Source organism: Rhinolophus sinicus, chromosome 15, assembly GCF_057876585.1.
Source record: "Rhinolophus sinicus isolate RSI-liver-muscle chromosome 15, RSI-T2T, whole genome shotgun sequence".
In the NCBI taxonomy this organism is placed as follows: Eukaryota; Metazoa; Chordata; class Mammalia; order Chiroptera; family Rhinolophidae; genus Rhinolophus; species Rhinolophus sinicus.
Genome location: NC_142515.1, coordinates 129,269,598 through 129,286,717, shown reverse-complemented (window position 1 = coordinate 129,286,717; position 17,120 = coordinate 129,269,598). Strand labels below are relative to the sequence as shown.

Sequence of the window (17,120 nt, the reverse complement as noted above, 5' to 3'; positions counted from 1 at the left end):
ATTCATCCATCAGCTCTAATAGTTTCTTGGTGGAGTCTTTAGGGTTCTCTCTCTATAGTATCATGTCATCTGCATGTAATGACAATTTTACTTCCTCCTTACCAATTTAGATGCCTTTATTTCTTTTTGTTGTCTGATTTCTGTGGCCGGAACTTCCAGCACTATGTTGAATAGAAGTGGAGAAAGTGGGCAACCTTGCCTTGTTCCTGATCATAAGGGGAATGGTTTTAGCTTTTCCCCATTGAGTATGATACTAGCTGTGGGTTTATCACATAAGGCCTTTCTTATGTTGAGATATGATCCCTCCAGTCCCACTTTCTTAAGGGTTTTTATTCATAAATGGCTGCTGGATTTTGTCAAATGCTTTTTCTGCATCTATTGATACGATCATGTGATTTTAATTTTTCATTTTGTTAATGTGGTGTATCACATTAATTGATTTCCGGATGTTGAACTATCCTTGCATACCAGGGATGAATCCCACTTGATCATGGTGTGTGATCTTTTTAATGTATTGCTGAATTCTGTTCGCTAATATTTTGTTGAGGATTTTTGCATCTATGTTCATTAGAGATATCAGCCTATAGTTTTCTTTTTTTGTGGTGTTTTTGTCTGATTTGGGATCAGGGTGATAGTGGCCTTGTAAAAAGCGTTTGGGAGCCTTCTTTCCTTCTGGATTTTTTTGGAAGAGCTTGAGGAGAATAGATGATAATTCTTTTTTGAATGTTTTGTAAAATTCACCTATAAAGCCATCTCGTCCAGGGCTTTTGTTTGTTGGGAGACTGTTGATTACTGATTCAATTTCCCTGGTGGTAATCAGTCTATTCAGGTTTTCTGTTTCTTCTTGAGTTAGCCTTGGAAGGTTGTACGCCTCTAGAAAATTGTCCATTTCTTCCAGATTGTCAAATTTGTTGGCATATAGTTGCTCATAGTAATTTCTTACATTTGTTTGTATTTCTTTGATATCTGTTGTTACTTCTCTTTCATTTCTGATTTTATTGATTTGGGTCTTCTCTCTCTTTTTTTTAATGAGTCTGGCTAAAGGTTTGTTGATTTTGTATATCTTCTCTAAAAACCAACTCTTGGATTCATTGATCTTTTGTGTTGTTTTTCTGGTTTCTATTTCATTTATTTCCGCTCTGATCTTTATTATCTCCTTCCTTGTACTCCCTTTGGGCTTATTTTGCTGTTCTTTTTCCAGATCCCTTAAGTGTGAAGATAAACTGTTGATTAGTGATTTTTCTTGTTTCTTTAGGTAGGCCTGCAATGCTATGAATTTCCTTCTTAGGACTGCTTTCGCTGCATCCCATAGATTTTGGGTCATCGTGTTTTCATTTTCGTTTGTCTCGAGATACCTTTTGATTTCTTCCTTGATCTCATGGTTGACCCATTCATTATTTAGTAACATGTTATTCAGCCTCCATGAGTTGGTGTGTCTTCCAGTTTTTTTCCTGTAGTTGATTTCTAATTTCATAGCACTGTGGTCAGAGAAGACAATTGGTATGATTTCAGTTTTCTTAAATTCATCAAGACTTGTTTTATGGCCTAACATGTGGTCTGTCTTGGAAAATGTTCCATGTGCGCTTCAGAAGAACGTGTATTGTGCAGCTTTGGGGTGAAATGCTCTGAAAATATCAATTAAATCCAAGTGGTCCAGTATGTCATTTAAGGCCGTTGTTTCCATATTGATTTTCTTTCTTGAAAACCTGTCCTTTGTTGTCAGAGGTGTGTTGAAGTCCCCTACTATAATAGTGTTACTGTTGATCTCTGTTTTTATGTCAGTCAGTATCTTTTATATATTTAGGTGCTCCTATGTTGGGTGCATAGATGTCTACTAGGGTTATGTCCTCTTGTCACATCAATCCCTTTATTATTATATAGTGCCCATCTTTGTCTTTTAATATGTTCTTCATTTTAAAGTCTATTTTGTCAGATATAAGTATTGCAACTCCAGCTTTTTTCTCATTTCCATTTGCATGAAATATGTTACTCCAACCCTTCACTTTCAGCCTGTGTATGTCTTTTGATCTGAGGTGAGTCTCTTGTATACAGCATATACAAGGGTCTTGCTTTCTTATCCACTCAGCCACCCTATGTCTCTTGATTGGAATATTTAATCCATTTACATTTAAAGTGATTATTAATAGGTACATAGTTATTGCCATTTTTTTAATTGTTAGACAGTTTTCATCTTCTGTTTACAGAAGTCCTTTTAATATTTCCTGCAATCCTGACTTGGTGGTAATAAATTCCTTTAGCTTATTCTTTTCCAGAAAGCTCTTTATCTCTCCTTCAATTTTAAATGATATCCTTGCTGGATAAAGCAATCTAGGTTGTAGGCCTTTGTTTTCCATCACTTTGAGTATCTCCTGCCACTCCCTCCTGGCCTTCAATCTTTCTGTAGAAAAGTCATTTGATGGTCTTATGGGAGTTCCCTTGTATGTAACCCTCTGTCTTTCTCTTGCTGCTTTTAGGATTCTCTCTTTGTCTTTAATTTTTGCCATTTTAACTATAATATATCTTGGTGTGGATCTGTTTGGGTTTATTCTGGTTGGAACTCTCTGCGCTTCCTGGGCTTGTATGTTGGTTTCCTTCACCAGGTTAGGGAACTTTTCGGACATTATAACTTCAAATATGCTCTCAACCCTTGCTTTCTCTCTTCACCTTCTGGTATTCCTATGATGTGCATGTTGTTGCACTTGATGTTATCCCATAGGTCTCTTAAATCATCTTCAGTGTTTTTTATTCTTTTTTTCTTTTTGTTGTTCTGTTTGGGTGATCTCTGCTAACTTGTCTTCTAAGTCACTGATTCGATCCTCTGCTTCATCTAACCTGCTGGTAATTCCTTCAAGTGAGTTCTTTATTTCAGTAATTGTATTCTTTAGTTCTAACTGGTTGTTCATTATGATTTCTCTATCCTTTATGTCATCACTAAGTGCCTTAAACATTCTTATCATCAGTGTTCTGAACTCTGTCTCTGATAGGTTGGTTACCTCTGTTTCATTTGGTTCCAATTCTGGAGGTTTCCTCTGTTCTTTTATTTGGGACATGTTTCTTTGTTTCCCCATGCTGGCTGACTCTCTGTGTTTGCTTTGATGTATTAGGTAGATCCCCTAGAGTTCTTAGTTCTTGCTGGGTTATCTTATGTAGTATGTGTCCTTTATATTTGACTTGCACCACTTCCTTCTTCTCTGTGTGTGCTCCAAAGGTGACTCTTGCATTGTGTGTATTGTCCTGTGAACATTGAGCTTTAATTGCTTTTGGCTTGTGAGTAGGTGGGGTTGACTCCTAGGCTGACTAGTTGTGAGACTTGGCTCTGCCCACAGTGGATGTTCTGCTGCATGGGGTTGACCGCTTAAATGAGGCTTGGCCTCTATGGGCTCTTGTGCCTGTAGAGAGTTCCCTCTGGGTGTGTCACTCGTAGGTCAAACCCACTAGTACTCTGGTTTGGTCTGGAGTTGGCTTATGGGTGTGTTGAATCTTGTGCCTCTTAAGCTGGGCCCTGGTAGGACAATTTCAGAACAAAGGAAATCACCAAGCACAACAACAACAACAAAGAAAAAACCAAATACATTCATATGTAAAAACAACCGATAACCCACACTCAACACAGGCAAAGATCAAAAATATAAAAACAAAACAAAAAATAGCAGCGCCAGTCTTGACTTAAGCCCACCAAGTAATCTCCAGGTCGTCGTCTGAGGTACCAAAGAGTCCTCTGTGTATTGTGCAGGCAGAGCCGGTCACCTGGTACCCAGAGTGACCTTGGGACTGCATATTTAGATGAGTGGGGCTGAGGGCTCTGGATGGTAGTTTCTACAAAGTCAGTGCAGTTTCTGCTCTTGCCTGCACATATGCGCACTGAGAGTAGCACCACCAGCCCTGTGCCCAGTTCTCCTGAGTCTTAGAGCACTTCTTCCGTGTGTGTGTGTGTGTGTGTGTGTGTGTGTGTGTGTGTGGCTGGCAGGAGATTTCTGAGTTGCTGAAAGCCCAGAGCTGCATCTGCCGCCTACTGCTGACCCCTGGGTGTGCCTCCGCAGTTGTAATTGTCCTGCCCTAGGCAGGCCAGAAAAGGTGGTGGCTGGGGGTGGAGGAGTCTTCTCTCCCAGCCCAGCAAAAATCACACTCTTCCCAGCCTCTTCCCTGGGTCAGAGCTGCACACCGGTCTTCCCAGAACCTGAGCACTAAGGCTCCTCTGTAATCTGACACTACTCCTCAGTTCAGGGGCCAGTTTAAGTCTCTGGTAGGGTGAGGGTAGGATTGGAAGGGTGGGGGGAGGGGCCCAGGTATGGAGTTTGTGTCCTTTGTCCAACCTAGGGCCTAGCTGGAGGTCTCAGCTAAGGTTACTGTCTCAAATGCTAGATATACTGCCCTCTCGGTGGGAGAGATCAGCTGTGGGACACAGGGAAAGAGTCCACCTCCTGGCTTTTGTGTTCTCTGTTCCATCCTGGGATCCCCTGTGTCTCTGTAGCTGTGGATGCCAGCCACGTCTCCATAGCCGCAAATGCGGCTGTGTCTCCACTCCACTCCCTTCCCTATTCCCCTGCTTGCCCAATTTGCCCACCTTCAAGTAATCCTTGCATGAGTCTCTTAGCTGTTCTGCGTGATTTGCAGAGTCCTTTGATGGGTTATAGATGTCCCGTTTGTGATAAGATCCGGAGGAGAACTCAAAATGTCCTCCTCGCTGCCGCCATTCCTGTGATGTCACCGATCAATGAGATTTTTTAAAATATTACTAAAATTTAAACATACTTGTTTTAGTCATTGCAATTCATATTCAGGTTCTCTTTTTTGCTTCAATAGGAGTCTTTGCTAAGCATCTCTTAGTATTTTTCTTCTAGTTGATGTTTCTGATGTTATTTTAAATGATATCACTTTGTCTATTTTCTGCTTGTTGCTGGTATGTAGACATACAACTGATTTTTTTATGTTGGCGTTATATCTAGTGACCTTGCTAAATTAATTCTAATAGTTTATCTGTAGAGCTTTTGGGGTTTTCTTCATACACTCATGTCATATGTGAATAATGGGAGGCTTCCTTCTGTCCCACTCTCCTAATTTCTTTTTACTTTTTTTCACTGGCTACAACTTCCCAGCACGATGCGAATCATAGTGAGTGGTGTCCTGGTCTCATGTGGGGACCTTGTGTCGGTGCCTGTGTCTTCGTTACCTTCATTTCTTACTACAGAATGTTTCCGCCTCGTCTTGTGCATTTGTTGCCCCGCACTTGGAATTGGCCCTTTACCTAAAGAGCATCAGTTCCTTTTCATGGAAAGTTGTATTTAGAAACCGTAGTCTGGATGCTAAGGATCCCTATTAACACTGGATCGGTTATTTTTCCATAGGTCTTTTCAGAGAAGAGAGCTTAGAAATACGTATTTTAATTTAAGATGAAATAATATATTTAGTTTATATTGATAGTTTCATTTCAAATTCAGGTCCACAGGGTTTTTAGTTAACCTCTTAAATCTTACATTTGTATCTCCTTTCTCTCACACCAAAATCCTGCTTTACTATTGATATCAACATAATTTCTTACTTACTTTTTTCCACAACACACATAGTGGTCTCAGAATAACACTGCCATCACTATCAGTAATATGATTACTGAAAACAAATTGTTTTCATCCTTAGGACATATCCTACCACATAGATACAATCAAATTAATGGGTTTTAAAGTAACTTAAAATAACTTTTTTCTGTGAGTTAGACCTCCAATGCAACACAAAGTTAAGATTATTTAATTTGGCTCTTGATATTTAGAAATTGAGATTTTAAATTATGTAAAAATACAACAAAACTATAATACATGGTGTATGCAGGGAAACCTATCTTTTATCTCTGTTCTATCCCAAGAGTGTGTGTGTATGTGCACTCTTTCTCTTCTTTACACACACGCACGCACACACACACACACACACACACACAAATATATATGTAGTACCTATATGTATAGAAAATTATCATTTAGGTTTTTATTTATCCTTTCATTATTTTAATGTAACTATGCACACAGAAATGCACATATAGATAAACATTTTGGTTGCTACTATAAGTGGTTTTTAGCAGCAGTTGGTGGTTTTTTTTGTTTGATTTTTTAGGCTGTTTAGAGAAGAGACTTGAAAGTCAGGAGGTTACGATACAGCCTGAGTAAGAGGAAATAGTGACCCATATCAGGGTTGAGACCAATTATTAAGAAGATAAATTCATGCACTACTGGGGAGATAAGACCTGCAAGTAGAATATTTGAGACCAAGGGGATGGACAGGCAGAGATGACCCCACGGTGAGAGTCGGGTAACTGAAGGTGCTGTAAATGGATGTAGAGAAGTGAAGCATGGAATCTGATTTGGCTGCAAAGATTTGAAGTTTTGACATAAATATTTAAGGTGGTAACAAGATTGTCAAGTGGAGACATTCAGCAGTTGGAAATACAGTGATAGAGACCTTGGAAGTTTTGGAGTAAAGATAAAAAATCAGGAATCACTTGCAGAGAGTTAATTATTCAAATTGTGAGAAAAGGTGTTTGCCTCATCTCAGAACATAAAAAGAACATTAGGACTAGAACACCATGGAACACGTAACATTTTGAATCCGGAAAAATAAGAGGAAGCGTGGAGGTGTTTGGCAGGTAGCTGAAGAGTGAGGGTGGCAGAAAGCTGAGGAAGCATAGGCTGAGCGTTCTCAAGTGCTGCACGCACAGAGGCCCAGAAGGAGGCCCCAGAAACACCACTGGATTCGGCGCCCAGGAGCCCTTCGGTGACAGAAACTGGTTCTCAACCTGCTGCTCAGGAGAGGCACCAGTCCCAGATATTCTGATTAGGCAGATCTGGGGAAGGCCCCAAATCTGCAGTTTAACAAGTTACTACAGATGATTTGAGGCAGATAGGACTTCGTCCACACTTTGAAAAACACCACCATACACAATAATAAAAAGCTGGTGATGGCAGAAGTGAAATTGGCCATGGCTAAGGTGTAAATGAGAGATGAGGATATGGGGGCAAAGAATGAAGCGTGTTCTTTCTAGTGTCTTGATGGTGAGAACAGTATGACTGTGGTTACGTTTGTTTGTTGTAAGAGTGGGGCGATTCCATCCACGTGCATGGCTTCATAGCGGAGCCACCTAATGTGATGTGTGTGGCTTGTTTGGGGGATCCTGGATGTTTAGATAATTGGCCCAACTGCTACTGGGTCAGCTCTGCTTACGGAGTCTTAGGTGATGTGAACGCATTACTGAAATGGCTAAAGCCAAAATGGGGGAAATCAACTACCCTGTGTCCTCGAAAATAACACCTAAGGCAATCAGCTCTAATGTGTCTTTTGGAGCAAAAATTAATATAAGACCTGGTCTTATATAAGTATAATATAATAAGTGTAATAAGTATTATATAAGTATAATATAACATAACATAATATCAGGTCTTATAGTAAAATAAAACCTGATATTATGTTATGTTATGTTATACTGTAATATACTATACTATATTATATTATATTATATTACATTGTATTATATTATATATATTATACCAGGTCTTATAGTAAAACAAGACTGGGTCTTATATTAATAATTTTGCTCTAAAAGATGCATTAGAGCTGATTGTCTGGCTAGGTCTTATTTTCAGGGAAACATGGTACAAGGAAAGAAAATAATCGAGTGGAAGCAGTTGCGTTGAGAAAGGGGCAAATAGGAGAATAGGAGATTGTGTTCAGGGTATTTTCAAAATTTGAATTCTTAGAGATTTAACCCCAGCCTATATTTTATCATGCTTCCCTCATTCTCAGTCTAACTCAGTTATTAGAAATAATGCAATATTAAAATATTGGCATAAAGGATGGCTTATGAATGAGGATTTAGTGTTCAGTCCCCTCAGTCTTTGATGGGACTATGTGGACTAGGGACAGCTGGTGCCCTAGACAGTTAACTCTGGGCTAGGGTGGCCTATTTTTACCCCCATGTTTAGTGATGCCATTTTTTTTATGTGTGCCGTAGTATAAAAAAGGTTAGAAAGCAGTATTCTAAACTTTTCAATAAAAAAAAAAAAAAAGTGTGCATCATGTATTAAGATAGTGCCTATATGGGGTATGACAGACCTTTAATTATATCCGTTGCAGAAACTTAGGAGTTTTTAGTTGGGAAGTTATTTTATTTTATTTTAACATTTTTTTATTAGTTTCAGATGCAGAAACAATGTAATACTTAGATGTTTATCATTTATATCCCTCACACAGTGACAACCCTCCTCCCCCATCCACTATCCCTCTGACATCGCACACAGCCATTGCATTTCCACCATCTCTATTCCTAATGCTGTACTCCACTTATTGTAATTATATATATGTATGTGTGTACACACACACATACATATATATACATATATATGTATATAAAATTGTAGTTGACATTCGTTATTGTTCAGTTTCAGCTTCAGAGGTACATTTGTACAATGGAGTATTACGCAGCCATAAAGAAGAATGAAATCTTACCATTTGCAACAATGTGGATAGACCTAGAGAACATTATGTTAAGTGAAGTAAATCAGACGGAGAAAGACAAATACCATATGATCTCACTTATATGTGGAATCTGAAGAAAACAATAAATGAATGAACTAATCAGAAACAGTCTCAGAGACATGATTGCTAGATGGGAGGGGGGTGAAGATAAGGGGGAAGGTGAGGGGATTAGAAAGCACAGTCAGTAACCACAAGATTGAGAGGTAATTTTAGATCATTATATTTCATTTTGCACAGGAAGTAAGCATTAAGTATAATGTGTACATGAAATATGTACAAATTCTTGGAAAATGTTGGTAGTGACTGGATGTGAATGTTGTCAAGCTTCATAACTTTAGTTAAAGAAGGTTCACTGTGACTTTCAAATGCAAGTTTATTTTCTTTGAAAATGAGCTGAAATTATAGTTCCTAGATAAAGGGAATTGTTCTTTGATGTGAGAAGGGAGAAAGAATATTGTTAAGTAAACAGGAAGCGTGAAAATTTCCTCTTTAGCGCCGGCCTGGTGGCTCAGGCGGTTGGAGCTCCGTGCTCCTAACTCTGAAGGCTGCCGGTTCGATTCCCACATGGGCCAGTGGGCTCTCAACCACAGGGTTGCCAGTTCAATGCCTCGAGTCCCACAAGGGATGGTGGGCTCTGCCCCCTGCAACTAAGATTGAACACGGCACCTTGAGCTGAGCTGCCTCCCGAATGGCTCAGTTGGTTGGAGCGCATCCTCTCAACCACAAGGTTGCCAGTTCAATTCCTCAAGTCCCACAAGGGATGGTGGGCAGCGCCCCCTGCAACTAAAATTGAACACGGCACCTTGAGCTGAGCTGCCGCTGACCTCCCGGATGGCTCAGTTGGTTGGAGTGTGTCCTCTCAACCACAAGGTTGCCCGTTCGACTCCCGCAAGGGATGGTGGGCTGTGCTCCCTGCAACTAGCAATGGCAACTGGATCTGGAGCTGAGCTGCACCCTCCACAACTAAAACTGAAAGGACAATAACTTGCCTGGAAAAAAAAAAAAGTCCTGGAAGTACACACTGTTCCCCAATAAAGTCCTGTTCGCCTTCCCCAATAAAAAAAAAAAAAAAAATCGAAAAAAAAATAATAATAAAGTAAAATAAATAAATAAATAAAAATAAATAAATTAAAAACCAGCAAAAAAAATTTTTTAAATTTCCTCTTTAGAAGTCTTTTGATCCTGATGCATCTTATAAATTAAGTTGACTTAAAATATAACTTACTACTCTGTCACTTCTTGTGTTGTAATAGACGTCAAATATATTTGCTTTTGTTTAGTTTATAGTTTTAGTAGGACCAAAGGAGCGCCATCTCATTTCTGTCTAATGAAGAAAACCCAGAACTCTGGGGGATGCCAGCATCCCCTGACCTGTGCTTTTCTTAGTGTCTTCCTGCGCCAGGTGAGAAGACCGCGCATGATACACACATCCCAGCACTTCCCTTCCCCTGGTTCTTTGGACTCGTTCTTATGTGGGGAATCTCTGGTGCTTCAGCATGCTTAAAAAGAGGCCACGTGGAATCCAAGCATTTACTCAACCAACTATTAATGCCATTTGCAAGTTCACATTAAATTCTGAATTCCAGGGAGTTGCAATCATCTCGATTAAGTCAACCCAAACGTGACTTATTTTTCGCCCCCCTTGGTCTCAACACTTCATATATCACTGCCCCAGTGATGTTGAGGTCTGAACTCCCACTTTAGGCCTGGAGGTCCTGTGTTTTCCTGAAAATTAGACCCAGCTCTAATGCGTCTTTTGGAGCAAAAATTAATATAAGACCCGGTCTTATGTTATATAAGACCGGGTCTTATAGTAAAATAAGACCGGATCTTATATTAATTTTTGCTCCAAAAGACACATTAGAGCTGATTGTCTGGCTAGGTCTTATTTTTGGGGAAACGGTAATGAAAGGTGGTATAAGTGAGTTCTGAGGAAAATTGCCCTCAGCTTGAGTCATTGGAAAGTTTTTAAGTAGAGGAGTAGTTTTTCCTCAGGAGGGATGCTGCTAGAGAAAAGGGGCTGCCTCTGGCAACAGGACCGGTGGATGTTCTCAGCCTCTGTCCACATTTCACGTCTCGGTCCCACTGCTTCCCAATCCTTAGTGTAAGAGACCTGGAGGCTTAAACGTTTCATTGGCACTGCGTCTTTGCAGACCTTACCTCAGGCTCTAGGCTTTGTCTCTGCCATGTGTGCCCTCTGACTACAGACAGAGATGGACTATTTCAAAACTGCCAGTGAGGATGGACTTCCATGCACGTTTTTAATTGTATATTCATAATTTTGTTTTTTCCCTTTGTCCTCTGTCTGGGACCATCAGAAGAGTCTAGGTGATAATCACAATTTTTATAATTGTTGCTGTAGCTATTAAATGTTCTGGCCTTTGATCTCACAACAACCTGCCCTCCATCTGCATTTCATCCTGTGCTACCACTGACGATAATTTAATCAGGATGCTACTACATCCCATAGATGTTTCATATCCTATTCTCTGTGTTCCTTGAATATATGAACAACCCAGTCCCAGGATCCGATTTGAAAGTCTATTCCTTGGTGCTATTTCTGGTACAATGACTGTGTCTGAATCAGGAAACAGATGGCATACTCAGAATAATTCACGGAAGACCTAATAAAGACATGAATTACAAGGCTATGGTCAGCGTGGAGGGAAACTGCAAGCGATAGTAGAGTACCCTGGGGCTGTTAACAGAACTGTTACCATCCCTGGCTTGAAGGGAGGAGTGGAAGGAGAAGGTAGCAGAACCCAGAAGGAAGAGTCTCTCGGGAGCCGCCTTGGTTGAGAGGCACAGCCATCAGAGGCTGTGCAGTCGGGAATCTCCTCGACCCCTTGCCTCCCAGGGCTGCCTTGTGGCAGGACCCACTGGGAAGCCCGAGCAGAGGGGGCCTTTAATGGAGGCCCCCGAGGCGAGCCTCCCGAGGGCAGACGGCAAGCTGTAAGATGTTGGCGAATGGACAGAGAGGCACACCAGTTAATGTGAGGAGTTTCAAGAATGTTTGTGTCTGGCATCATGTTTAAATTTAAGGCTTGACCTGGAGAAGGAAAATAATATAATTCGATGAGGTTTTCTCAGACTAGAACTAAGGAACTGATCAGCTCGTGGAAGGAGAAAGCAAGAGCTATGAGAAGCCCATTTCCCTATTTCACATACCTCCCCAGGAAAAGAGCAACTTTTGTAAGCATCTTCACCATCTTGTGAGCTTATATGAGTAATTTGGAAATATTTCAGTGATGGCTCTGCACTATTCTCAGAATAACAAATATCTGGACTTGTTCATCAACTTTGTTAAATAATTTTATTAATTGATCTACATATACATTATATTTAACAATTCAATATAAAAATAAATACTTTGGGATAAATAATTTACGTACATTTTTAGAGCCCCTAGGGCTTACAAAAAGAATCTTAAAAGATCCATATTTATCATTTAAAGACAAATAATAATAGTTACAAAAGATAGCAAACCGTACATCAAAAAATAAATATAATTTTTAAATATTTAAATAAATAGAAAGCCTGATACATTTTAAATGGGAGGCACTTAAGTCAGTGTTGAGAGGATGTTTTGACAAAAGGTAATCCATTGGTTCAGAAATTCTACAATGGTTGCTGTCTCATCATCATATTCACATGGGAATCTTGTTTCAGGTCCCTATAAAAGAAAATTTTTAATTTTTTTTAGTTCAGTGTAGCTTATACCTTACATGTAATTATTCTCAATCGAAGTACGTATTACAGGCTTATGGCCTTTATTTTCCAGTAGGCTACACATATTAATCACATTTTCTTGAAATGATCGAAATGATGTGCCGTAATTGTTCTGATACCAAGTGATGGTAACATATAAGCTGAGATCTTCCTCATTTGTTATTCTGTCAATCTCAATGAACACAAGATTTTTTACCCGGAATTATATACGAGTGAACATTAAAAAAAAACAAACAAAAAAAAAACAGTTCTCTACAAATATTTCATTAAATTCTGCATGCAAAATAAAGTTAGCCCTCTTTTGCTCTATTTTACTATAAGACCCGGTCTTATATTACTTTTTGCTCCAAAAGACACATTAGAGCTGATGGTCCGGCTAGGTCTTATTTTTGGGGAAACACGGTATCTGTTATCTAGCTACATAGGTTACGTGTATGCAGTGATATGTCCATTATACTTGCTTTTCTAAACCTTAAGCCTCCTGTTATCCTACTTGCATGAAGCTCTTCATATTTTCCCCCAAACAAGATAGAACTAGCCAAGAGCAAGTGAGGACAAGCTTTTGTTTGGGGGAAATTTGTGTGAAGAACATATTCATGCTCATATCCACCCCACTCCAGTGTCAATCAGACACCAATTTCTGGAAATCTAAACATTAGAAATTTTGTTCTGTGGACTGGCTGACTGAAAATTACCCTCCTCTGCTGATAGGGGCTATTTCAACTCTGCCTCTAGCTGACAAGAAGAAAATACTTTGATATATAGTGAGATAAAAGAGAGAGCTTTCCAGATTTGAAACATAAACCTGTCTATTGGCCATTTTAATGGTTAAGAGATTTAGACAAATCTCTTAGTCCTTCCACTAATGATAGGGAAACCTACCATTTAAAAGGTCTTTAAGGTAATCAGTATTGGCTATTCTGGAAAATGATGTGAAGGAATTAAAAATAATGTAATAAAACCTGGCTGCTTTCTGTGAAATTCAACTAGTGTCTTTTCCTACCCCCAGTTTTGTGTTCATGTGAGCAGTGACATGCAGAGGTCAGGACTTGTCCCTGAGTGCATGGGAGGTGAAAACCCTCCCACTCTAAGACCTCAAACTTCCCAACTCCACAATGCATCATCTAATGTAAAAATGATTCGTGTTCACAGTGCACTTAAAGTGCTGGGGTCCTTCACAAATACCAAAAATGTTTTACCACATTAAAATGCCCCTCCATTGATTATATTGCCAGAGGAGCAAATGAAGTCATACCTTACCTTTAGCGCCTGAACTGTTATGTTGATATTGGTCATTACTTCCTCGATTTCGTTCAAGGGAAAGTTTTTGCTTTGAGCTAAAGGCAGCACTTCCTTCAGGGGTTTGAGTTCTTCTTTTAGGCACTGCAGATGTTGAAGTTTTGTGGCCTTGAAGAATCAAAATTACGAGGTCAGCTTGCCCTGACTAAAGATCAGAATCAGTAATCTCAAAGCTTTTTTATTAAGAGTAACAGAATCTGGTTTCTACCATTGTCCCTGTTCTCAGCATTACTGTAACGATGGGCCTATACGGTCTACATTATAAGACTGGAAAAACTGGAGTTCGTCTACTCATCATGAGCATTAACTGTTAGTTAACAAATAAGCCATTAATTTCAGCTTAATTTGGCTTTGTAAAAAGTCAGTATCTGTACACCCAATTGCAAATCACAGGTAACAGGCTGAATACTTTCCCAGTCTGCATAGAAATAATTAGAACCATGGTAGTCAGAATGTGGCATTATGGGATCACATTCTGTGATTCTAATGTTTAATGATTTAAGAGTTGACAAATCAGCATGATCGGGACAGAAGGAGCTTTTGGATACCATCTGCCACAGTCCCAACATCTTATAGATTGGCAATTGTAACTATATAGTAATGACTCAGTATGCCAAGTCACATAGCTGCATCTTCATTTTTTACCATTCGGTAAGTACAGTAAGGTGCACGTTAAAAAATTGTCCCAACCAAGTAAAACGTTACAATATTTGAAGGACTTTTGGATGGGCCTCCTGATTTACACACACGCGCGCGCGCACACACACACACACACACACACAATAGTATTTCAAACTTATATGGTACATTATAATTTCAAAGTGTTCTCTCCTAAACAAACCCATTTAAGTCTCACAGCCACCTTTTGCGATCTCCATTTTACAAATAAGGAAAGTAAATTTCAGAATTTAAGTGTTTTCCCTAAGGTCACATAACGAGGTGGAGCCAGGGTTAAATTTCAGTTCTTTTTCTTCATTGCAGTAACATAGCATCCTTTCTATTAAATAGTTTTCTTCAATCTTTTAGAAACATGGAATGGTGGTAAAATGAGCAAATGAGTGGAGTTTATCACATTACTTTTGGTTTCAAATAGATTTTGAGTTGTCATTTAGAAACTGAGATTTCAAAGAATCTACCACCCTCTAAATTATGCGTATAATCTTATGTTATCTTTCTAACAATCGTTAGAGGGAAAGGTAGGGCTGCACCACACACACCTCATGACGTTTTCATCTACTGACCTCTCAGCTTGCTACTGCAAGTTCTACCAGTTCCAGGCTTAATTTTTTGGCATGAGCAAGTTGAGCTATTTCCCTCAGAAAACAGTCTACTGTCTAAGTTGCTGGAGGTAAGAACTTGTGGCGCTGATTAAACTAGAAGAGCATCTCTAATTATTTCCTTTCATCTTTCAAAAGGGTAGTTTGAAGCATAACTTCCTTGAATAAATAAGACATAGATCAACAGAACTGTACCTACGACCCTTTAAATCCCTTTTTTCCCCACCGGGCTTGGATTCACCCGGAAACAAGTTCTTTCTAGCACCAAAATTTTGCCCATTGTCAGTTGACTGGTACAACTACTAGGAAATGTACCCCTAGCATAGCTCTAGGAGCTTGGATGATCCAAGCTTATCTAACTATCAGAATCCCAAAACAAACAATTTGAGCTTTTAAACTTGAAAAATAAGTCCTATGGCATGCCTACAGGTCTGTTGGCATAAAAGATGTGGCAGTCCCAAACTTGACTTGGTCCTCCCCAGGCAAAATTTTATCTTTACTACTAATAGCTAATGTTTACACGGTGTTTGTCACATGCCAGGTATTGTTATGAGTACTTCACGTTTACTCATTAATCCTCACAAAACTTCTGAAGTGTATACAGTTATTCACAGAAGTAGGTAAGAAACAGAGAGATGGGTAACTTGCCCAAGTTCACAAAAGCTAGGTAGGACATGGCACAGCTCTCAGTTCAGACAGTCTAGCCCTAGGTCTGTGCTGGGACAAGTGCTGTGCTGCCTCAAAAACAGACCCGTAGGAATCTTGCCTGAAAACAGGAGTTTTTACAAGTGGGCTCCTCTGAAATGTGACAATTTGCATGGTAAAAGTAATCAAATATATCTAGAGTTTTACATTTTCAGTACAACAGTAACTCAACATAATCTTGTTTTAAACTGTCCCAGCAATATAGTGAGAATGTTATTCTTCCCACTCCCTCTCCCCTCAAACACAGACAAGCACATATAAAAATATATGTAGGCAAAGCCATTTTACAAAAGCCCCATCATCAAACTTGGGTTTTAGAAAAAAAATTCAAGTTGCTAATTTTTCTCAGGTGAGATGCCATTAATACAATCTGTGCAGTTTTTCATATTACTTTGAATTTTATGAAAACATAAAATGGAACTTAGAAAGTTGTACTTACCTTCTTGGGCGTATAAAATTTAAATGTGAGCATCATGGAGAGTTTGGAGTTCTCGTAATTCTGAGAAAGCATAACAGATTGTTATTAAAAAGTGCACTTGAGTTAGAAAACTTAAACAGAGTGCTTTCAGTAGAAGGGGGCCATACTTACGTTAACGTTCTTCAAAAGCAGCTGTAAATCCTTCAGTAAATGCGCCAGCTGCTGCTGTGTTTCCTTCCTAGAGCTTGAAATAGGTGCACTGTCTGCGACGAGTGCAAGAGTTAGTGCAATGCAAGACAAGAAATGCATCTTGTACATCGTGGCAGGCGCTGAGCTTACTAGGAGTAGTGATTAGAGAGGCTGATAGAAGCTCTTGAGCAAGAGAAGCAATTTATACCCTTAATTCTGGAAAAATATTATGGGGGTGTCAAAATGTTTTACATATTACACATATTTTCAAAGATTGTACCTGTGTGGCAAAAAGCATTACCTTTATTTTTCCTCTTCTGATGACTCTTTGGAATTTCTTTAAACCCCCAGAAGCTGCCTGAATGGATGTAGGTGAAATCCCTCTGGGTTACTTTAGCCCACACTTAGGTGGCAGTTCCAATTCATACGCCCAACGCCTTCTGTATGAAACAGTTTTTCCTCTGTCTTTCTTTAAGGGGGTGGGGATACAGAAGTGGCTCATGAAAATTTTCTCTTTGTCATAAAACTATGCTAAACGTGTAGAGCACCCTCCTCTGCTGGACCAGAGCCAATGTAAAGAGTTGAAAAGAATAAATTTTTAGATTTGTTGATTAAACAGGAAGAATATTGGTTTCCTGTTTCAGGATGCATTTATCTTTTTCGCTACACAATGACTGAGCGAATGCATGCAACATGATAGATCACTTCTTACATAATGAGCCAGAGAAATGCTAAGATCAGAATGCATCAAATGTTCGTTGAGCTTCAGGCACTGTTTTAATTTTAACATGTTTCTCGTCTCTGTTTACATCAGTGTCTGTTGTGCTTTTTTAAAAAGGTATGGTGTTTATTTAACAAACAAATACTCAAAAAAGCTTTTGCATCTAAGGGTCCTGATGCTAGTGTGTGTGTGGGTGTGTGTGTGTGTGTGTGTGTGTGACAAATTTACTTTTGCTCCTGTTGTTTTGGGTGAGCATCAAAGGGGA

At 39.3% G+C, this 17,120-nt stretch overlaps 1 protein-coding gene across 1 annotated transcript; it reads right to left on the bottom strand.

Annotated features, from left to right (window-relative positions):
* Positions 1–11,815: 11,815 nt before the first annotated feature.
* Positions 11,816–16,624, bottom strand: IL2 (interleukin 2). Its single transcript, XM_019741383.3, has 4 exons — positions 16,117–16,624; positions 15,967–16,026; positions 13,507–13,653; positions 11,816–12,190 (listed from the first exon to the last, which is right to left on the bottom strand). The coding sequence occupies exons 1-4, from the start codon at positions 16,261–16,263 to the stop codon at positions 12,080–12,082; spliced, it is 465 nt and encodes a 154-aa protein (XP_019596942.2). The 5' UTR covers positions 16,264–16,624; the 3' UTR covers positions 11,816–12,079.
* Between the last annotated feature and the right edge of the window lie 496 nt (positions 16,625–17,120).

Coding starts and splice junctions, on each gene's coding strand:
- IL2 (XM_019741383.3), bottom strand. CDS start 16,263: ATGTACAAGATGCATTTCTTGTCTTGCATTGCACTAACTCTTGCACTC. Junction 16,027..16,116: donor TGCTTTTGAAGAACGTTAAC/GTAAGTATGGCC, acceptor ATGCTTTCTCAG/AATTACGAGAACTCCAAACT. Junction 12,191..13,506: donor TAACAGTTCAGGCGCTAAAG/GTAAGGTATGAC, acceptor TTTCTTTTATAG/GGACCTGAAACAAGATTCCC.